The sequence below is a fragment of the Hippopotamus amphibius genome, chromosome 3 (assembly GCF_030028045.1).
Source record: "Hippopotamus amphibius kiboko isolate mHipAmp2 chromosome 3, mHipAmp2.hap2, whole genome shotgun sequence".
In the NCBI taxonomy this organism is placed as follows: domain Eukaryota; kingdom Metazoa; phylum Chordata; class Mammalia; order Artiodactyla; family Hippopotamidae; genus Hippopotamus; species Hippopotamus amphibius.
Window position 1 is genome coordinate 108,425,114 of NC_080188.1, and position 24,169 is coordinate 108,449,282.

Genomic DNA, 24,169 nt, shown 5'->3' on the forward strand with positions numbered 1-24,169 from the left:
TTATTTCTAAGCTCTTGATTGGACTATAATAGCTTTATACTCTTGTACCAGCTTATGAGGTACACCAAAGTGAATCAGCTGTATTTATACACATATCTCCGTATTCCCTCCCTCCCATGACTCGCCCCCACCCTCCTCGTCCTGACTCTCTAAGACATCACCCATCATCGAGTTGATCTCTCTTTGTTATACAGCAACTTCCCACTAGCTATCTCTTTTACAGTTGGTAGTATATATATGTTTTAACACCTCTGTTAGAGCTACAGGTTATTCAAAGAGATGCACTATATTTTAGTTATCCACTTCTCCAATGTTGAGCATTCTGTATAGTTTCTAAATTTTCCACAGCTCTTAATAATTGTGTTGAACATATTTGAACATATGACTTTTTAAAATATATTTTTCTTTAGGGTTTATTCCTAGAAAGAGTACTGTGGATTCAAAGAAAAGAGACAAAGCACTTTCTATTTTTTCATAGTTATGTCTGTTTTATTAATTATGTCTAATTTTTACTTTATGTACACTGTACTTTTTCTGCTCTGTTGGGAGAGTCCACCTCAGAAGATGGGCATGCAATGGAGCTACTGCTCTTTGTTTCCACACATGTATAGAATTTTCATCTTGGATAATTTAAAAATAAAGCTCTTTATTCACATTTTTTAAAGAATAGTTTTTTGCAGAATACATTTTATTGTATTTATGTTTTTTCTTTGGGAAATTTATGTCCTCAGCTTTCCTCACTGTATTAGTAATGCAGTATCCTGTCACCAAGAATGATGGAATATGGAAGGTACGGGAAGATGGGAGAAGAAGGCATGTAGCAAAAACATAAAGGTGTGGGAAGGTCATTCATATCATGGATGGATGTCTTGCTGCTGTTTGGTAATGACATGTCAGGGAAGGGATTACTAAAGGCATTTAACAGTAAAGGCATTTAACAGGGACACTTTTTATGACTTTATGTGAACACACATACATTAATATATACAGTCAGTGTCCAATAAATATTTGTTGAATGAATCAACTTGTGATAAGTACTTATAGTAACAGATTTTATATGTCCTTGTGTATATATGCATATATGTATAGTACTTTAACTTGTCGAGAAGAGTATTTCTTTCTATTTGTCACATTAAATTTCTATCTTAAAAACTTTGAGAATAAGGATTTTCTTTACTTGATAGATCCTATCCTATTGAATACTATGAAATAGTTCTTTTTTGCTCAAGTCTAGTGAAGCTATAAATTTACTGAATATGACTGTTAAATTGTTTGTGGAACAGAATTTTGAAGAATGAAAAATATTAATTAACAATTATTGTAATTATCCTGAAAATAAAATGACCCAGTAATACAATCTTTCCTAGAGGCTATTAATATTTTCATACTTACCCTATAAAATGTGTCAGAAATTATTAATCTGGAATGCCGCTTCCTTGCAAAGCTTTATTTATGTTTCTCATAAAGAGTAATGATAAATAGAGCTGGAGGACAAGAGCATTGAATTCCTCCTAGGTTAATGTTCTGGGGAAGCAGGCATATTATTATCCATGGAGAATGGCAATTCCCCAAGCATTTACTCATCATCTAATAGGTTTCACACACTGCAGACATCATGCCAGGCACAATGGTAGGAGCACAGTGAATGAACAGACTTGAATAGCATATGTGTTCTGGTAGTTAAAAGGAAGAGTGTTCAGCCAAGGACTTACATACATTTCCCTAAATTGCTTGATTATAATGGATATTTATTGATGGTGTCTTTCTGTCCACACTTAGAGTTGAGGGTTCAAATGTAAATTATCATGAAAGAGGGAATAACCCTTACCTCTTAGGGGCACCTCTCAGGTTACAAGCTACATCGGAGAGTTACAATTTGTATCCTCACACACACAGAGGAGAGCTCGGAATCAAGGGACACTGAGATGACTTAACAGAATCACATGGAGTTGGAACCAGGAAAATAATACAGATCTCATGTAGATACCCAGTGTTTTCTCAGTAAATTACACATCAAATGTTCCCCTGTAGGTGTTGTACACATGACAGGTACTTGATGTCTGAAGAGATGGAAAGCATCATGGAGAAAATAGGAAATAATTGAAACAAGTACTGGGGCAAAAGTACCAAGGACATGCTCCAAAGTTAAAGTGATTTCTCTGTTTTTGTTCTAAGAAATTCAGACCACAATCCTTTCATGATTAACAAATATCATTCTTTATTCCTTTGTAGGTAATTCAGACCCCAGAAAGGTACTACATCCTAAATGGATGTACACAGAACCCCCAACAATGTGACTGAATTTGTTCTCTTGGGACTCACACAGAATCCACACTTGCAGAAAATACTCTTCATTGTCTTTCTGTTCATTTTCTTATTTACTTTGCTGGCCAACCTGCTCATTGTCACTACCATCTCCCTCAGCCCCACACTTTCTGCTCCCATGTACTTCTTTCTTAATTTCTTGGCCTTCATAGATGCCTCCTACACCTCTGTCACCACACCCAAAATGATCATTGATCTCCTATACCAGAGGAGAACCATCTCCCGGGGTGGCTGCCTGACTCAGCTTTTTGTGGAACACTTCCTGGGAGGATCAGAGATCATCCTCCTCATTGTCATGGCCTATGACCGCTATGTGGCCATTTGCAAGCCTCTGCACTACACGACCATTATGCGACAGGGGCTCTGCCAGCTCCTGGTGGTGGTGGTCTGGATCGGGGGGATCCTACATGCCACTGTGCAGATACTTTTCATGGTCAACTTGACCTTCTGTGGTCCCAATGTCATTGACCACTTCATGTGCGATCTCTTTCCACTGTTGGAACTTGCCTGTGGTGATACCTATCGGCTTGGTATGGTGGTGGCAGCCAACAGTGGGGCCATGTGCTTGCTTATTTTTTTCATGCTACTCATCTCCTACACAGTCATCCTGAGCTCCCTGAAATCCTATGGCTCTGAAGGACGATGCAAAGCCCTCTCTACATGTGGCTCCCACTTTACAGTAGTGGTGCTCTTTTTTGGTCCTTGTATATTCACCTACATGCGTCCTGTGACCAATTACCCTGTGGACAAGTTGGTGGCCATGTTCTTTGCAGTCCTCACTCCCATGTTAAACCCTATTATTTACACAGTGAGAAGCACAGAGGTAAAAAATGCCATGAGTATTTTGTTGAAGTGGAGAGTAACTTAGGCTGTTCACGGTGCCAAGAAAATGATGACACACACATAGGGAGGGTTACATGTATTGTAAAATAAGAAAGAAGATTAACAAATTTTGCAAATCATTGACATTAAAAAAAAGCTCAGAAACCAATATTTGTTGAGTACTTAATGGATAGGTCCTTTGCTAGGTGCTTTTGATAACTTTTAATGTACTTTACCAAGGCTTCAACATTCATGTGCATAGATTCAGGATATCCAGTGGGAAAATCACCTATAAATCCATAGTCAGATGATTGTAGAGTATGTATTTCTATTTTACTAAATACTTCATATATATGTTACTTGGATGAAATTGGCTTTTCCCTAGAACCCTGATTTTGGAACTTCTTTTATTTTTGCTTAGCTTATAAAGCAAAACACATGATAGAAATTCTTAGATATACAGGGAAGGCATAGTTGGGGAATGAAAGAATTACTGCTGAAATTTTTTTTTTTTTGGCACTGTGAATTTACAAAAGCAAAAAGAGAAATACCACAAAAGGAGGAAGGAATAATTGACAACCTATCTCTAATTCTTGTTGTGACACACAAAAAATAAGCCAGAAATGTTAAAATTACTCTTAATTTAGTCTCATATTCTTAAGTATCTTATGACACAATTTTTCTTGAATATGAAGGATTTTTTTTCCTTTTTTCTTACCAAGACTCGAGGAGTTTTTTAAAATGAAAAGGATAAACATTATTTTATCACATCTCAACAAAAAGGCATATCTAAGAGTTTTAGCTATAAAATTTGAATTCAGGTCTTCCAAATCTCAACCCTACTTTCTTTCAAATAAAACACAATGGCCTTTGGTACATTTATGACTATAGATAAGAAATGTATCCAGTCTTCATGATTCACTTCATCTTTCAGGAAGATCATGTCAAATTTGCTGTTGCCTTGTCTCATGTGTAGCAATATATTTCAGCAATACAAGATTTCCCTGCTTTCTGAAAGTCGGCATCGCAGCACCTTGCTTTTGTGAAAGACCTACATCTGGACCTGTTTCCACTAAATGAAATAAATCTGAAGAGTACTCTTGCTCTTATGAAAAAAAAAAAGCCATTACTCTACTAATGCTGGTCTTTTGTGAAAGCAAATTTTACAAAAGTTTGCATAACACAAACTTTAGGAAAGCTGGTGATATCTGTAATGCAACTCTAGTCAGATGAAAAATACCAGGTGGTTCTACATTATTACATTATTCTTTATAAGCCAAAGCTTCTCTGATTATAATAACACTCCAACTTGTGTTACTTCAAAAAAATGTCCCTTTCTCAGACTCAATGGTTATCTGGAGCCATTTCTTCCATACTCCGCCACATGATTTTATGCTAGAGCATTGTACACCTGTTCTTTAGAGTGACTGTTTACTAGCTTATGCATGGTGTCTCAATTTCATAAGAAATAGAAGCTTTTTCCACAAAGTCTAGGCTTGGAAGTTAATATAAGTAGTGCTTAATCTATTAAAAATGGTCAAGTTTGCAGTTGATGGTGAGCATTAAACATTGCAACAGAATCTAGACTAAATAATATATGGTTCATTTTACCTTATGTGAGTTAGGTAGGAGTTGAGAGTAATCCAGGGGTAGGGATAGGAAAAGTATTGAGTAGATGTTTTTTCTACTCTAAGTCCAAATGGACAATTTGAAGAGGAAAATAAGGCCAAAGGAGCTATACCAAGGACTTAGTGTCAGCAGCAAACCTGGAAGGTGTAAGAGCTGAAAAAGGAAATATTGACCTCAGTGGGTGGAATTTTGCTGGTTTGTAAGTAATTTCAAGGGTTGTTTTAGATGTTTTGTTGCACTCATCATCAAAAATCTCATGAGGATCAGCAGACATCTGATTTTTTCTGATTCTTAAAAATACATATAAAGAATACACAGACTATAGAAAAATGGTACAAATTAACTGGTTTGCAAGGCAGAGATAGAGACACAGATGTAGAAAACAAACATATGGACACCAAGCGGGAAAATCAGAATGGGGTTGGGAGGGTATGAATTGGGAGACTGGGATTGCCATATATCCATTACTAATAAGAAAAAAAAATATCAAATTGTACACTTTAAATATATGCAGTTTATTGTATGTCAGTTGTATCAATAAAAGTTCTTAAAGAAAAAGTAAATGGAAAAAATAAACTTAATTACCTCTTTAAAGAAAAAAAATAAAAAAACAATAAAAGATAAAATTAACTATTAAAAAAACATATAAAGAGATATTCCTCTCCTGAAAATTAATGAGGTAAATAATGTTTGGATCTGTTTTTAAGAATATTTTGGTTTAATTCAGAATTTTAACTCACTGAAAATATCAGGCATTAAGTTAAGGAAGTGAGCTCACTATTGTTGGAGGCCAACTATGAGGCAAATATTTTGAAAGGTTCTGTACATATTTTAACTCTTTTAATGTAGCAACATGTGTTATTACATATGTTTTCACTCCATTTTATACAAGAAGTAAATGACAATGAAATTAAACAGCAGTACCAAGTGTTTGAAACTCTGCTTCTTCTACTCTTCCCACTTCACAATATTTTTTCCTAGCATGATGTGAAAATACCAACACACAGATCTGATTGGTGCCCAAATTGTGAAGACTGTCATTGAGGCATTCTTCCATTTTTTTTTTTTTTTTTTTTTTTTTTTTTAAGGAGGGGGCCATTCTTCCCTTTAGTTCTCCCTTGACCTCCACTTCTCAGGCTACTTGCAAAATGTAATGGGTTCAAGAAATTAAATCCAAATGGCTGAATTTCAAAGAGAATGGCACTTAGATGAAAGAGATATTTGGAGGAAAAATAAGCAGCTCAATCATTGAGGAGATTAATACTCTCTTTGGGCATGAGGGTAGCACCTTGAGCTGAATAGGTGCTATTTCCTTAGGGCTTTTCCCATTGCTATCTCATAGTGTTAACATCTATTCCTAAAAAATGGCTCAAGGGTCAATTCAGTTTAAGTAATTTTGACTTTTTTAATTTATCCAAAAAATACCATTCAGTGCATACAGCGGGCCAGAAAGTTATGGGAGCCAGGTATACAATATTAAATAATACTAAAGGGTTGTGTTTGTGTGGGACTTAAATTCCAGTGGGGAGTAGATGGATAATAAAGTAAATAAATAAATGAAAAATATAATTTTGTTAGTAATGGGTCTGATGAAAAACATTTTATAAGAAGGTGATGCTGGCAAGAAGAATTGTACATAGATTTGTGTGGTTGCTTGAACTAGAATTATAGTTAAAGCCAAGTTTAAACAACCAAATTATCCTCTCCTTTTTTAAAAACAAGTAGGTTCCTCTAAGACATGCACGTGTCATGGGGACAGTATCTCCCCCAAGTATGTAAAAATGGCTTCTTGGAGAATGAAATATCTTAAAGTTTTTATATAAAGCATGAATATACATAAAGCACATAAATAGGTAGTATATTGGTGGTATTCATAATTTAAAGGGGTGATTAAGGAAACAGAATGTCTCAGAAAGTACCCTTTGGGGCAACAGTAAAAAACAAAAAAATAAAGATTGAGGAACACTGCCTTAGCTCATATGTAAATGATTAGGTAAGATAATGGAGTAACTTTAGAGTGTTAGTAAAGGTCATCCAAGCACAGACGCTGCCCCATCACCTGTGAGGATCATATTCAGTAAGACTGAGATGCTCTTCCTTCTCAGAAGACTTCCCAGAGCATGTGGTCAACTATGTTAATGAATCAGTTGTAATCTGTGAAATGTGTTGTATATGTAGGATATTGATATTTTTAACTATTGAAGGTTGAAAAAAGAATGAAGGCTATGACTCCAAATATTTCTAAATTGAAAGCATGTCATTTGAGAATACTAACTGATACTGAGTGAGAAAGAATATAGTCTTTATTTTTTTTGGCTGAGGACCCATTTCAAATCCTTGATAAAGGCAACTGTCCTTTAATTAGATGTGATATGATTTTAGTAACAGTCTTAAAAGATGTAGAGAGCACCAAATTAGTCTGTAGAAAACTTCAGTCCTGGTACTAGCTTGGTGGCCAAGAGCAAGTCCTATTGACTTCTCCTCATCTATATTATCAGGCAGATGAATCATTGTGTGGCCATTCTTCTACTGAAGAAGACAGCTTAGTTATAGAACAAATAAACAAATGGTTAATACCATGAGCTGGTTTTGTGTTTGTGGAGCATCAGCTTGACCTGACTTCAGTGACGCTCTGCTCCTGGGAAAAGTGAATTATTACAGGGTTGGATGGGAATTCACTGGTATACTGATTAGTGCCTCGATCAGTAGAGACACAGCCTCAAAGGGATCCAGTTGAAATGATGCAAATCTACTCATTTTGGAATCCTGTGCCATTTGAAAATGGCATTCTGCCCTCTTTTAGCCCAGTCTATTGCCCAAAGGAGAACAACTTAGAAATGATGTTTCCTCTAAGATGTGAAATGGAAGCTTTGTACAAATTAAACTCAAATACAGGTAAATGACAGGCACAGTTCCATGATTGATTTTCTAAACAGCATATCTGGCTGCCTTTTTTGGCAACCTTTCCTATTTAGATGAAATATGAATTCCTTTGACATCTGCAAGGGTTGTTTCTTACATAAATCCCTGGACACTTAGACCATCTGTTTTGAATCTTTCTTTAAAATCCTTAGAAATGCTGGTGCTATCAAAATAATCCCACATTAAGTGACTGGATGATTTGCTCCCAGGGTGGTCCTGACTTCCTTGCCTCTATGCTTGGATTTGATAAGTTGAAACTAATGTGTCATGATTCCTAGTGCTTTTGTAGAGGAAAGTTCTCATAACTACATCCTGGATGAAGCCAGAAATACAGTCACCCTGACATGATCCTAGAAAATTTACCTGTACAATCTCTGCCTTCTACTTATGGGGACCATCAGGTAACTGGGTTTTAGAGATCACATGATGGCATGGGACTGAGTTTTGAAAGTGATTTTAACAGCTTGTTATTAATTTGTATTAATTTGAAGTACTATTTGGAAATATTTGACATAATTTAATCACTTACATGCAAACACAATTATGTTTAAAATGTGTTAGTTGTTCACCTGTTTTGTCTGTATAAACTAATTGTAACCTCAGAATGAATAGCCTTGAGCTATCAACAATTTTTAGCTTAATTTACTGTAATCTCTTTTTTTGCAAGTTATCAAAATTTAAGTGTCTACCTTTTGGTTTCTATCCAGATCATGAAATTATCAAATAAAATAGGGTGTTTATGTATGTGTCAGGGATATGTCTTAGAAAAGGGAGGGATGAGAATAGCTGAAATGTATAGGATACTTGAAGACAGATTTTATGTTTCCCTTTTTTCATATGCCATTTTCTGTGTGTGTGTGTGTGTGTGTGAAATATACTTACAGATATATGTATACATATATAATATACATAGATATATTTCTGCTTTGCTCTTGTACCAACTTCCTTTAACTTTATTTTTCTACTAATCACCTTTGAGACTTTATTCCATGATTTTCATTCTGTTTTAATCAGTTGATTCTAATTATTCAGTGAGGCTAAAAATTTGGATTTCCAATATATCTCTCTATTTAAAAATGCTCACATTTATTTGTGAGCAGCTCTGCCCACAGGGTGCTGAGGGTGATGCTGATGGTGTGCTCAGGGATGGGGTGGTGAAACCCAGGAAGGTTGTTCAGGGATTAAGCCCCTCCCCTCTGGAAGCACTCTGAGGAAGCAATGATCTTTGTATATACAACGGTATAGTACTTTCCATCCTAAAAAAGTGCTAATGCAGGTAATTCCATGTTCACTCATCTTTAAAGGAAAAGTTAAGAAGACTTACCGATAGAAATAATCCTTTAAAGCCCATTAGACACAGTCTGTTGATGATGCCTGTGTTCAGGCCACAGTCTTCTGAGGAACACAGGGCACTGCTGCTCCTAGAAAATGACAATTCAGAGACTCTCCCTAAATGTGATATCACCTTTCTATAGCCAGGATTTTATTGAATAAATCATCTAGCTCCATAAGCCATTTAGACACAAAAACACATATCAACTGTAACATGGTCTTCTTGGATTCACATCCAGGGTTTATTAATTACTAACTGTATAGTCTTAAGCAAATTAATTATTTTGCTTTATCTCAGCTGTAAAATGTGTCTCATCATAGCTAGATATGAGGATTATATGAGAAAACATCTGTAAAGTGTTAGCAAAACGTCTGGCACATAGTACTACAGAATGATGTATTATTATTAGTTTGGTTTGGACATGTGTATAGACTATATGCTTCTATGTAAACATTACATGGTATTTAATTTAACTTTAGCTGAAGACCCATTATACATTTATTGTTTATGTCATCATTGGAATTCTATGAATTAATGATTGAATGAATCCAAATTAAAATGAGATTATTTTTCACCTTTTGCTTGGTTATAAATATACTCATTTAATAATTGTAATATTTATTATTGGTAAGGCTGTGGGGAAGATTACTCTTTAATATACTATTTACAGCAATAAAAGTTGCTTTGGAACTTTGAGAGTTGAATGTTACAGAGTCTATCAAACTTAAACACATGCATATTTTTGACTTGGTGAGGGCAGATTTTTCCAACAGAAATATCCAAACCAGTATTTAAAGATTTTTGTAAATGATGTTCATTAAGACTCCATATTTTGTTAATACATTTTATTTATTTATTTATTTATTTATTTATTTATTTATTTATTTATTGGCTGTGTTGGGTCTTCATTGTTGCACACGGGCTTTCTCTAGTTGCGGTGAGTGGGGGCTACTCTTCATCATGGTCCGCAAGCTCCTCATTATGGTGGCTTCTCTTGTTGTGGAGCACAGGTCCTGGGCACACGGGCTTCAGTAGTTGCAGCATATGGACTCAATAGTTGTGGCTCACAGGCTCTAGAGCACAGGCTCAATAATTGTGGCCCCCAGGCTTAGTTGCTCCTCCGCATGTGGTATCTTCCTGGGGCAGGGATCTAACCCGTGTCCCCTGCATTGGCAGGCAGATTCTTAATCACTGCACCACCTAGGAAGTCCCAAGACCCTATATGTGACACAGAATATTAGAAATGAAATAAATTTCAAGCACAAATGGAGTGATTAAAAGATTTATGTTGTAACCATAAAATGGAATAATATGTAGCAATTAAATGAAGGAAAATTCACAAATACTGACAGAGTGCCCACAGAAATGGTAATTAGAATTTCACGTGTATTATTATATTTTTGTACTTTTATATAGAGTAAAAAACATAAGTGACTGTACACATACCTACACACAAAGGCACATCTGAAGAGCAGGCACTAAACAGTTAGTAGAGGCTCAATGAGTGACTTATGGTTGGGAGAGATCTTTTGACTTTAAAGTTTCTATCACTCTATCCATATAAACTATTTTCCAATGGCAATGTTTTAATTTTACAATATATTAATAAATTATTTTTGTTTAAAATTTTCTACTTTTGTTTAGAACTGTGTTTTAGAAAATAGTTTTGTCATATTTTTCAGGTCAATTCAAACACTAACCTCTTGCCAAGTACTGAGGAGGCGTTAAGCTGATATCCTGTCAGCCCATGGAGCATTTAACATTTGCATGTGTAAGCATATGATCCAAAGGCAGGGGAACTTTTAAAAAATATTTTGTGATCAGTAGCATTCTCCTCATGCTGGGAAAAGAAATAAGGATGTTGACCTAGGCCCTTAACATTTACAAAATCATTTAATTTTTACAACAATGCTTTTGGGTAGGTAATATTACTTTCCCATTTTACAGTGAATAAAACTGAGGCACAGAGAAGTTGTCTGACATATTATGGGTACTTAGAAGAATGAACAAACTGTAATGTGAAAAATCAAGAATTTACATACATTTCTTTTATATTATGGCCCTTACTACATATTCCCAAATGAAACTCCAGTCTAGCTAGGTACCTCTATTCAAGGCATCTCATACCTGAGATTAGGAGGGGTGTATGTGACCAAGTTTTATAAGACAAATAATAGTATATGCCAGGGCATTATACTATTTAACAAACATTCAAACTACAACTTAATATTTTAATTACATGTTACTGTTTATAAGTTGAATATTAAAATTTAAACCATAATGCTAGGAACTTAATATGTTTAATACAACAACTCTGAAAAAAAGCAAATGAAATTTAGAGAGAGTACATAACTTCAAGTTAGTTACAATGCTGGAAGATCCATGACAAAACCCAGATTTTCTGATGTCAAAGTCCATACATTTTGACTATGTACACTGTGTATTCCTCTTCTTTCTTTGTGCCTTGCCCATGTGTTGCCCTTGTTCACTTTCTAAATTATAAATTTAGAATTGTCTAAATTGTTATGTCAAGGACTAGCTCATATCATCTTTTTTGAAGTCTGCAGGTTGTACTGTAATTTCCCCGCCTGGAATGTATTTTGTACACGTGTTATTTCAGGAGTGCTCATTGTCTCCCTCTTTATGCAGCGGGCACTGCTTTGTCTTCCTTGCACTATCAGACATGATATGTACAGTTTAGTTTTATATGAGCAGTCTTTTGAGCAATGGTATTTCATAGGAACACTGGAAAGAGACAGTACTCCAAAGAGGATCCGATGGCAGTGATTGAATGCTGAGCTGGGAAGTCCAAGGTATGATGCAGCACTTGGTTTTGGCTAATGCATATCTAGGAATAAAACTAGTAAAGATGAAGGAAAGTAAAACAGATTCTTCAGCTTGACTGTCAGAGGAATAGCAGCCAGACTTTCAGAACATAACTCTCGTATTTCTGGAGGCAGGGTCTGGCACCAGTTTGCCTGTGCCCCATGGTTCAATGCAGTTCCTTTGGGTGAACTCAATTTCATGAATTTACCTGAATTTAATTAAGTGACTATTCTGTAGACAGCATAACATTAGAAATTTGGTGGAAAAATAATAAATTACCTATGCTTAAGCATCCACTTAAGGAAAGTCAACATGAAATTTAAAAATTTTGTTAATAAAATAACTGAATTATTGCTGATGGGCAACCTACACAGGTGCAGGTAACAAACATCCAGGATAACAGGGGAAGGGGATTTTGAGATGACCTGAGGCCGAAAGAAGAGTGGTAATGCATTTGTTTAACAGATGACATAAGCACAGAAAACAGGAAGTCACGAGCTTGTAGGAATGGAAAATAATCATGATGACTGTTTGGATTGTGCTTTCCAAACATTCTCATGTCTGTTACTTCCTTTGATCCTCACAGAAGTGTTGTCAGGCAGGCATAATAGTTTTTGAGGAGTTAGGAGGATACAAGTTAGTAACCTGAGCTATGAACTCAATCTCGTACATGCCAAAAGGCTTTTAGCAAGTTATGTAATTTCTCCAAGCCTTACCCATTGCATTAGACGACCTGGAGAAGATTATCACATATGGTTATTGTGAGAATTAAAAAGCCAGCCTTAAAGATCTTAGCACAGTACCATCAAATAATAACGACTTGACAAATACTGACTTTCTCTGCTATTGCATTATTTTATTTTTGTAGGATTTGAAGGTTATATAGTCAGCAAGTGGCCTGAGTGCAGTGGAGAGTTAAGTCTGTTCACCCTTGACCCAATGACCTTTCCCACTGTGTAAAATAGACTGAGGTATGTTCTGGCAGTAAGAGATGGGCTTGATTGCAGTGGGAGGGAATCATAGAAAAAGATGAGGTTGACTATCAAGGGGAAGGAGCTTGATCTTAGACTGGGAAGTTGAGATGTGAATTAGTAGTCAATGGAGATTTGTGATGAATTCATAGATTTTAAGACAGAAGGGGCACTGTTATCTGTTCTAGTTTATTTTGTTTTAAAATAGTTTAAGTCATAGGATGGCTCAAAGGAAATCTTACTTGGAAATGTAAACATTTAATGAAGATAAAAGCCAAACTGCTGTGCTTGAGAGGGAAAGATTCTGCAAGAAATTTCCTTTGAACTCCTAGTTTTCTGACTAATCAACCACAACTGTCTCAGTCTCTGGATGAGGGGGTTGAGGTCCAGGGTAGTGAACAATATAACAGCATATCCCAGGACTTGGAGGGACAGCTGGAATAAAACCCAATTATCCTGATTTGCAATATTGTGTCCCTTCTACTTTATTAGGACTATTAACTAATTTTGGAAGTTCTTGGGCTGAAGATGGGAGAGTCTGGAGTTAATCCATGTTGTAGGTTTGAAAAGAGTGTCCTGGAAGCTGTATGTTTTGTTGTTGTTGTTGTTTGTTTGTTTGCTTGTTTTTAGTAAAGTGGATAGTTCAAATAATTGATTTTTGGGTGTTTAGAGGAGTCTTAGAGAATGTGTAGTTTACATCCCCATTTAAAGCAAGGGTTTCTAATATATTCCCACCAAGTGACAGCCTCTGCTTAAGTGCCCCAAGCAAAGGGAAGTTTGCCAGTGAAGCAGTTCTTTTACCATATGATTTGACCGTAGTAACAATTTTATGTAGTCAGTTGAGGTCACTGTTCACATCTTCAGTGGTATAGTGTGATAGTTAAGAACTTCTGTTTCAAAATGAGATTACCTGCGTTTGAAATCCCCACTCAATATTATCATTAGAGAAGCAATATAGCTTGTTATTGGTGTTGGTTTTTTATTCAGGAAAACCTGGATTTGCAAAGTTTACTAGCTGTGGCAACTTGGTGTAAATTTTTTACCCCTTTATGCCTACTGTCTTCTCTCTAAAATGAAGAAAATATCTTATAAGAGACTCCAATGCCTGAAACATAGTAGGAATTCATTGAATAGTCACAGTACATAATAATAATCCAATGTGAGAGGAAGAAATGTAGATGGAAAGAATATAGTTCTTAAAAAGTGGAGAGTCCTTGGGATATGACCTATTAGCTTTGCAGGCTCTTCAACTAGCACATTCTAGGTGTTCAATAAATGTATGGGATAAATGAGAATTTATACAAAATGTTCCAAGTTCTTGGTTATTAGGTATGTCTAGTGATAAATGAAGGTCAGCTTCCTAGCTTGAGTTTCCTAAGAGGCAGTCACTGAGAGAACGGCTTGTGTGTAGGTGGTTCATTTTGGAAAACAGAATGAAGGCAGTGAATGGAGGAGAGTGAAATGGGGAAGGAATGAAAGTGAATCTTTGATTATGCTAAACTGGTAACCATCTATCCACTGGCTCCTATTCACTAATGACCCAGGGTTTCCTTAAGGTATGTTAATTCTTCATATCACCAAGTATATGTGAGTGATGAAGCAGGGTCTTCTAAGTAACTCAAACAGCAAGTGTCAAGAAGGAAAGTAAGAGATACAGTGGTGAGAAAAGGTGTTGTTGGGGGAATTAGCAGGATCAAGCTGTCAGGATATAATTTTAAGAAGCTGGTTGTTGTAGCAATGGCTAGAGAAAACGGTAGATCAGGAGAGTGTGAGACAGAGTATAAACAATGTCCAACACACTCAACAATTACTAATTAAAAACATTATTTTGTAGCTTTTCCAGCTCAGAGAGATAAGCTTACATGAGCCCACAGTAAATGGAGAATCCCAACAACATGATGGAATTCATTCTCTTGGGCATTACAAAGAATCCAGAGCTGCAGAAAATACTCTCTGCTGTGTTTCTAATCATGTATGCATCCACTGTTTTGGGAAACCTCCTCATTGTGGTAACTGTGGTCACAAGTCAGCGTCTGAGATCACCTATGTATTTTTTCCTTTCTTCCTTCTCCCTCATGGATGCCACCTACTCTTCTGTCATTGCCCCCAAGATGATTGTGGACTCCCTCTCTGAGAGCACTACCATCTCCCTCAAAGGCTGCATGGCCCAGCTATTTGCTGAGCACTTCTTTGGTGGTGTGGGCATCATCCTTCTCACTGTGATGGCCTATGACCATTACATGGCCATCTGTAAGCCCCTGCACCATCTGACCATCATGAGACCTCAGGTGTGCTACCTGTTGCTGGGAGGAGCTTGGCTGGGGGGGTCCATGCATGCAACAATACAACTTGTCTTCATATACCAAATATGCTTCTGTGGCCCTAATGTCATTGATCACTTTATGTGTGATTTGTTTCCATTGTTGAAACTGGCCTGCATGGACACCTGCATGCTGGGCCTCTTAGTCATCCTCAACAGTGGGTGATGTGTGTGGCCATCTTCCTTACCCTCATCGCCTCCTATGTGGCCATCCTCTGCTCCCTGAAGTCCGGCAGCTCTGAAGGGTGGCGTAAAGTTCTCTCCACCTGTGGCTCCCACCTCACTGTGGTTGTCATGTTCTTTGTGCCTTGTATTTTCTTGTATGTGAGGCCTGTGGCCACCTACCCCATAGACAAGGCAATGGCTGTGTCCTTTACCATTGTTGCACCCATGTTAAATCCCTTGATTTACACCTTCAGGAATACAGAGGTGAAAAAGGCTATGAGGAAACTGTGGATGAAACAAAGGACCTTGTGTGGTCCTTAACTTACATGTAAAGAGCAAATATTTCCTAAAGGACAATGAGGGCTTACCTCCCTATTTATTCTGTTGGACACAGTAGCCAACAATGAAAATCTGGTTAAGAGTGCAAATCAAGTTAAGATACTAAAATCTGGTTACTGCCTACCTCACAATTACATTTTATATTTCATCCCTTTTCTCAAGGCTCTGTTGTTGGTCTGTCTCTTTGGCCCTCTTCCTCCATTTTTAACCTGTCTTTTGCATAACTCAAGTCTTTCTCAGTTCAGGGCTTTTGTTTTTCTTATTCTGCTCACTGCTGGAATTCTCTTTCCTGGCTATTTCTTTTGTCTGGCTCTGTCTCATTTTATCCACTTTCAGATGAAAGCCTACCTTCTTAGACAAATTTTCCCTAATGACTTTCTCCAGCCATTCCTCTCAATTATTCTCTAACTCTCCACCTGGTTATATCCTTCATATCGATGATCACAAGCTATACTTTAAAAAATTTCTTGATTTTTATTTTCTCTGCTTTCCCCACAAGATTGTAATCCCTGTAATGGCAGGGATTATGTTTATTCATTCATGCTGAGGGTAGAAAACTGCCAGTCATTTAGCAGGTGCTCAATAAATATTATTGAGTGAATATATCTCAAAGAAACAGCTTTTTTTATATTTGTAAATTCATAAATTGGATAAAACATAGGGGAGAATAAACTCTTTATGAGATAGAATTTTCCCGGTTTTCATGCTGCCAAATTTCCTGTTTGGAACTTTTTGGAAGGAAGTGCAATTTCAAGTTATCAGTTTATTATTTACTATGGAAGACAGCACAATGAAAATTCTCCACTACATTTTTTCTTCCTTTAGGGAAGCATAATAAGAATCAGTCATGTCAACATACTTCAGAATCTGGTGTCTATATCCTGAAGTTATATATCCTTTATGAGAAGAGAGCAAGGCTATAGACCTAAATTTTTCTTTAGCTATGGGGAAAACAATTATTGCTGTTAAATCCTAGAGTTGAGTTTCTTGATCCAAAGGATATTTATTTTCTTCCAGACCTTGCAGTGTCATTAGAGAGACACTGGTGCTTTTCAAAACTGTGTATACCAAAACTAGGTACATGGGAAGACTAAGGCTTTTGTCTAATTAATATTCTTTTATGATTTTCTTATTTTAAAAAACATATTATGAATATGATAATAATTACTATATCAGTTATAGTATTTCATACAAGCATGATGTATAAAACAATACTTTTATTTTTAAATACAAAACATGTATATGCAATAGGTATTTCACATTAATTATTATCAACTATTTTCAATAATTATGAGGTACATTCATTTTTTGAAGAATATTTGCTAAATTTGTATGAAGCTTCAGATGCTCACATGGAATTGGGGTACACAGCGATGATTAAGGCAATAAATTTTACTTTTGTCCTGGAGCTGACTTTCTATTTCAGGAGACAATATATTAAAATGAAAATAAGGTCAACGAGTGATAACTGATATTCAGAAAATTGTAATGAGTGGTGCATGTGTGACTGGATAGCTCTAGTTAGGTGGACAAAAGGGGCTTTTCTGAGAGGTCATTTCAAAACCGAGATCTGAATAATGAGATAGAAACATCCTTAAGCACATCAGTGGGAACAGCATTCAAGGCAAAAGGGAAAAGCTTGTGCAGAAACGTTAAGGAAGGTAATGCCTGTGCAGAAACATTAACCCTGAAGTGAAGAAGGTCAGGGTAACCAGTGCACAGTGGACAGGAGGGAAACTGGTAGAAGGTGAGATATGAAAAGTAGGCAGAGACCTGATCAAGGATTGCTATTATTTTTTAACCCTCAGGTTCCAAAAGAGCATAGACATCAGAATAACTCTATTAGAATAATAGAAATGAAATCCTTCATGAGCTTATAGATGACACAGAAAATTGCTGTCAAACATATTTGCACAGAGCTTCCATTTAATTTTTGCCATGCCAATAGCAGAACATATGTTTACTGCCCACTTATAATATCTAAAAATTGAGTTTCTGGATTTACTTTACAAACTTTACACTGCATCATGCCAAAGAAGAAGAAAAAGCCCATTACAGTGCAATAACTTTGAAATCTGTAAGAACCTTATGATGATCATTTTTTTCTATTTTTATTGTAGAATTAAAGAACAGGGAGGATCATAATGAGATCCCTAACCTTAAGTATTTGTAATATTTTGGCAAATTTCCAGCACCAAAATTAGATATAGAATTTACCTTTTCTATTACTTAGGTAAGAGCTATTTTGGCCATTTATGAAGAAATTATTACCTGTCAGTCAGATGCCACAATATTTCTCTCCAACCTGTTCTAAAGGTCTCCCTAATCACTTCAAATGAAATAGCTTTACTCATTAAACAGATTACTTAGCAGTGCAATGCCTGCCTTTTTTCTCAGCACTCTGGCGTTTGAAATAAAACTTGCTGTTGCTAATATTAGATTGTAAATCATATGACATCTGTATCAGAATTGAAAAATTCAATACTATTCATGATTCAAAAACATTGCAATGTAGGACTAAAATGATGCTTTAATTTGAAGGAGAGTATTGTTCAAAAAACTGCTTGAAGCCTCAAACTTACTGGGAAACATTAGATGAACTTGCTCCCTATTTCACTCAGAAAATTTGAGCCATCAGAAAACTTCTCCAGACTCTTACAACTCTAACTACAAATTTGCCAGCACCCACTCAGTTATACGCTACCTTCCTCTTTTTTTTTTTCCATTTCCAGATCTTTACTGAAGTATAATTGCTTTACACTGTTGTACCAGTTTTTGCTCTACAACAAAGTGTGCCAGCTCTATTTATACGTATATCCCCATATCCCCTCCCTCTTGAAGCTCCCTACCACCCTCTCTATCCCAAGCCCTAGGTCATCACCAGTCATTGAGTTGATCTCCCTGTGTTATAAGAAGCTTCCTACTAGCCATGTATTTTACATTTGATAGTGTATGTATGTCGATGCTACTCTCTCACTTCGTCCCAACTTCCCCTCTGCCCCTGACTCCATGTCCTCAAGTCCATTCTCTATATCTGTGTCTTTAATCATGCCCTGTCAATAGGTTCATCAGTATGATATTTTTAGATTCCATATATATGCACTAGCATATGGTATTTGTTTTTCTCTTTCTGACTTACTTCAGTCTGTATGACAAAATTCAGGTCCATTGACCTCACTACAAACAACTCAATTTTGTTCCTTTTTATGGCTAATATTCCATTGTATATTTGTGCCACATCTTCTTCATCCATTCATCTTTCGATGGACACTTCGGTTGCATCCATGTCCTGGCTATTGTAAATAGTACTGCAATGAACATTGTGGTACATGTATCTTTTTGAATTATGGTTTTTTTCAGGGTATATGCCCAGTGGTGGGGTTTCTGGGTTATATGGTAGTTCTATTTTTAGTTTTTTAAGAAATCTCCATACTGCTTTCCATAGTGGCTATATCAAGTTACATTCCCACCAACAGTGCAAGAGGGTTCACTTTTCTCCACAACTTCTCCAGAATTTATTGTTTGTAGATTTTTTGGTGATGGTCATTCTGACTGTTGTGAGGTGATACCTCATCATGGTTTTGATTTGCATTGCTCTAATGATTCGTGATGTTGACCATCTTTTCATGTGTTTGTTGACCATCTGTATGTCTTCTTTGGAGAAATGTCTATTTAGGTCTTCTGCCCAATTTTGAATGGGGTCGTTGTTGTTGTTGTTGTTGTTTTATATTGAGCTACATGAGTTGCTTGTATATTTTGGAGTTTAATCCTTTGTCAGTTGCTTCATTTGCAAATATTTTCTCACTTTCTGAGGGTCGGCTTTTCGTCTTCTTTATGGTTTCCTTTGCTGTGCAAAAACTTTTAAGTTCCATTATGTCCCATTTGTTTAGTTTTGTTTTTATTTCATTGCACTAGGAGGTGGTTCAAAAAAGGATCTTGCTGTCATTTATGTCATAGAGTGTTCTGCTTATGTTTTCCTTTAAGACTTTTATAATGTCTGGCTTTACATTGAGGTGTTTAATTCATTTTGAGTTTATTTTTATGTATGGTGTTAGGGAGTGTTCTAATTTCATTCTTTTACATGTAGCTGTACAGTTTTCCTAGCACTACTTATTGAAGAGGCTGTCTTTTTTCCATTGTATATTCTTGCCTCCTTTGTCAAAGATAAGGTGACCACATGTACATGGGTTTATCTCTGGTCATTCTATCCTGTTCCATTGATCTATATTTCTGTTTTTGTGCCAGTACCATGCTGTCTTGATTTAAAGTGATGAAAGGGAATAGCAAACTACCAACCTCTTGACTCTTATAAATGCATTGCCTGTGATTCTATCCAAAGGCCACCGACCTCATATACACTGGGTTGATGTATCTCCTTATATTTCACATGAGGACATTGGTAAAAAAAAAATCTCATCTATATCTCTTATTTCATCTACATTTTCCTTGTTCTGAATCATTTTACATTGGCAAAGTTATAATCTGTTATCTTTTTCATCTTTAAAAATAAAATATCCCCTTGATCCCATTTCCTTTCTCATCTATGACTTCATTTCATTCTCTCTTCTTTGTAACAAAAATCAGGAGATTCTATAGTGCCTGTCTCCTATTTCTCACCTTCCATTCTCTTTAACTTTATTCAGTCACATTTCAATTACTAACACTGAAAATGCTCTTTTCAAGGTCACCAATGACCTCTATGTCACTAAATGTAGTTGTCATCGCTCACTTCTCATCTTACAGAATCCATAAGCAGCATTTTACCCAGCCTTCCTTGGCATACTCCCTCTACAAGACCACGATTCCCAAATTAACTCCAGCTTAGACTTCTTTCCCTAGGTTGAGACCTGGAAATCCAACTTCCTCCATATTATTTATATTTCCTCCTTAGACTAATAGATTTCTTAAACTGAATAAGGCTAACACTATGCCCTGGTTCTACCCTCATTACCAACACATACTCCACTGACAACATTCTCTGTCTCAGCAGATGGCACATTTGGTCTCTCCTTTTCACCCCACATCTAGTCTATCAGGAAATCCATTTGGCTCAACCTTCACTATATATCCCCACTTCTGATCACCTTTAGATCTGTTACCTAGTACCAAATAACTCTCATTTTCCACCTAAATTATTGCAATTGCCTCATACCTACCCTCCTTGATTTTATTTTGGCTCCTCTGTTCTAGTACTCTATCCTCAACACAACACTCATGATTATCTACTAAACTCTTAAGTCAGATCGTATCACTCTCTACTCTGCAAATACTCTCCGTGTCACTCAGGGTAAAATCTAAAACCCTTACAAACAGCAAAAATCAGGCAGATATATTTGCCTGCCCTGTTATCTCTCTGAACTCCACTCTTTTGAGTGACCCCTCACTGACTCCTTTGGTTAGCCCAGCACCATTCTGTTCCTCTTACTGGCCAGGTATGTTCTTGCTATAGAGCCTTTACATAGGCTATTCTCTCTGCCTGGTATACTTTCTCCCAGTTGTCTGCATAACTAATTCACTTTATATTTGTAAATGGGAAAAACCAATATTTTAGATAGTACTGCCCTTGGACGCAGGTAAGCAGGGCCATTGTCCTTAGCTCTGCATGTTGAAGTGTCTTCTGAGAAATTTTCTAAATTCTCTTCCGGTGTCTGGGACTGGGAAATGGCTTCTAGTGGGACACTCTAGCCAGGATTAAATTGCATGGGTCCCGTCCTTGCTTTTCCCCTTCTGGGTGCTCTTCAATGCTCTATCCCACCCATGGGGTCCAGCAGATATTCTCAAAAGCTCTGGATTCTGCACCTATGAAGTTATCTCTGCTCCTGTGTCCATGACCCTGGTTCCAGGAGGGCAGTCTAACAAGCAAATGACTTCCACAAGCAGGTTCATTATTTCTTTCATAATATTGTACTAAATTGATTACTAGGATGGTGTTTACATGTGACTTGGGGTGACACAGGACACATTCAATGATCTGGGCTATAAATGGTCCCTTTCTGGCCCTTGGTTTGGGCCACGTGTCTGGGCCCTTCTTGGCTCTCACCTGTCCATGGTCTGACTTCAGTACCACTGTCTACAGTGGTATAGACAGACATCCTTTATCCTGAGCATCTCCTCTGCTGATACCCAAGAAGGTCATGCAGCCCTTCCATAGGCTCTTGCTATGTGTCAGTTAGGTCTTCAGAGGTAGCTGTGTTTATGTCCTGAAAGGGCTTTAAATCCTTTGCTCTGTAATGGGGACTGACCTTCTCTCACCTCTGTGGATGTCATGGTATCTCCTGTGTTGCTCCTAAACCATGTGTGATGAGGGATATAACTAGCATGAGCACGACCATGTTTCTTTGTTTGCAGTCAGGTCTTTCATCTACCCTACCTGCTGGTGGTGCTATGTGGAAGGCAGGGCTGTGGTCAGTGTTGAAAAACATCACTTTCTAGGAATACAGTGATTAAAGAGTGATGAAAGATTTTGAAGGAAAACATGGTTGGAGGATGGGTAATTCTATACTTCTGCTATAAAATTCCAAGTGGTCAATTTAACATGACCAGGAAAAGAATTATTGTTCACATTTTATTTCAGGCTCTGGTCCTCAGGTCTGTATTAGTACTCATTAATAAGGAAATACTGTTGAGAGAATAACTGGACAGCAGTATTCATGGGCAGTCCAATAAATAATGCAGCATCATTAGTTATGATATAAAACATTATAAAATATATGGCAATGAGGAAATTCAGAAGCATTATTCAAAAGTACAAAGGTTCTAAAGAGAAGAAGAAGCAACGAATTCTGGAACTGAACAGGAAGACAGATTCTTGGGCATCAGAAAGTTTCTTTCTGAGTTCTGACTGGATAATAACAAATACATAACTGCCTCTTCTCTACCTGTGATTCTAAATCTCCAACAATAAATCACTATATCTCACACACTCATGAATTTTGTAATATACTTTTTAGTCATATTATTATTATCATTGATTTTTTGATAACAAACTCTATATTTTAGGAGTACTGTAAAAATGATATGGCTGGTTCTATACACACCAAGGGAGTCAACTACTTAGAGACATCTATTCTGTGATGAATTAATAACCCCTCCCTAAATGACAGAGTGTATTTTCATGGAAATTGATAGTCCAGTTCTAAAATTTATACAGATTTGTGCCTGGGTTTAGTGGATTGATGCTGTGCCTTGTCCCAAAACTCATCTTTGTTTTCATGTAGTAAATACATATGCATTTCACCCCAATTCTGCAGAGACACTATGTTACATTGCATATACACAGTTTTCTATTCCTGAATATGAAGGAAAATAGAAACCCAGAAGCATTTTTAAAAAGAAAAAAAAAATCCTCAAATTGGTGGGGGGCATAAAAGTTTTGCAAACACTTGAGAAAGACAACACATAGAGAACTTTGTCATGGGAAATCATGATGTGAAATTTCCAAACGCTGAGGGGAACTGAGAGGTAACTGTGCAGGTTCATAACCTCTCAGAGAAACCTCTTTGAATTCCAGCTGGAAATTAAGGACAAAAGCTTTGCTTCTTTCTTTATTTTGAGAACATGTTGAAGACAGTGCTTGAGAAGGAGTGGTGAAAATTCTCTACCTCATCTACCAGCATTGCCTTTCCCTTCTCTTAGGCATAGAAGTAAGACTTGGAACCATCCTTCACATTTTGGCCAGCTATTGAATAGACTTTTCTCCATAAAGAAGAGGAGATTGCTATTAGCAGAATTTTCAAGGAACTGACACATGGTGAGATTTATAATTCACATTTTTGCATATTCAGACAGGATTTTAAATTGGAATGTAGTACTTAAAAATATGGGTATTTTGATGCAGGCAGTCAAGTTTAAGGCAAGCTAGGATCTATCACTTAAATGTGTACTCTTTGGCTAGTTATATAAACATTTTTGGTCTTAGAATCTTCATTTAATGGGGGTTATATATTAATAACTTCAAAGGATTTAGAAAGAGATAAGATAATAACATGGGTTTGATTTGACACATATTAAGTGCTCAATAAGAAGCTGCTATTTGAATGCAAGCTTATTTTTGTAGGGCCAGGAGAATCTTTTACTCTAAGTCTAATTGTTGCCAGGAAGAGCTAAATTGGACTCCAGGTTGGATCTGTTTATTTAACTTTCACCTTCACTTCCAGACCCCAATAAAATGGTTTATTGAAGACACTTGTCTGCCATATTCTTGGTCTGCTGGCTTTCTGAACAAAGTCATATTCCTTGCCTCAACACCTTGTCTCTAATTCATTGGCCTGTTGTGCGGTGAGCAGAGTGAGCTTGGGTTTGGTAACATAGGGAAATTAGATCTATCCTCAGTTTTTCTTCTTTAAGTTAAATCCAAATAATTATTAAATGCAATGAGTGAATATTTTTGTCATAGCTTGCCAATAGCATTTTGTTTATTCTTTCATAATGTATTCTCATTTATCATGCATCCTCTAATGCTGTCCCTCATCCTGGTGAGGTATGAGGGACAACATTTTATTTGAAGCTCTATAAATA

General features: G+C 36.6%; 2 protein-coding genes across 2 annotated transcripts; both read left to right on the plus strand.

The window, feature by feature from the left end:
• The first annotated feature begins 2,266 nt into the window (after window positions 1–2,266).
• On the plus strand, window positions 2,267–3,193 carry LOC130849780 (olfactory receptor 140-like). Its single transcript, XM_057728938.1, has one exon. It carries the CDS (start codon window positions 2,267–2,269, stop codon window positions 3,191–3,193), a length of 927 nt encoding a protein of 308 aa, XP_057584921.1.
• An 11,512-nt stretch (window positions 3,194–14,705) lies between these two features.
• Window positions 14,706–15,634, plus strand: LOC130848588 (olfactory receptor 4C6-like). Its single transcript, XM_057727036.1, is given in 2 exon segments — window positions 14,706–15,309; window positions 15,312–15,634. Coding segments are annotated over 2 exon segments (927 nt in total).
• Window positions 15,635–24,169: the final 8,535 nt, after the last annotated feature.

What these genes read in the sequence shown, in the direction of transcription:
- LOC130849780 (XM_057728938.1), top strand. Translation starts at nt 2,267, where the DNA reads ATGGATGTACACAGAACCCCCAACAATGTGACTGAATTTGTTCTCTTG.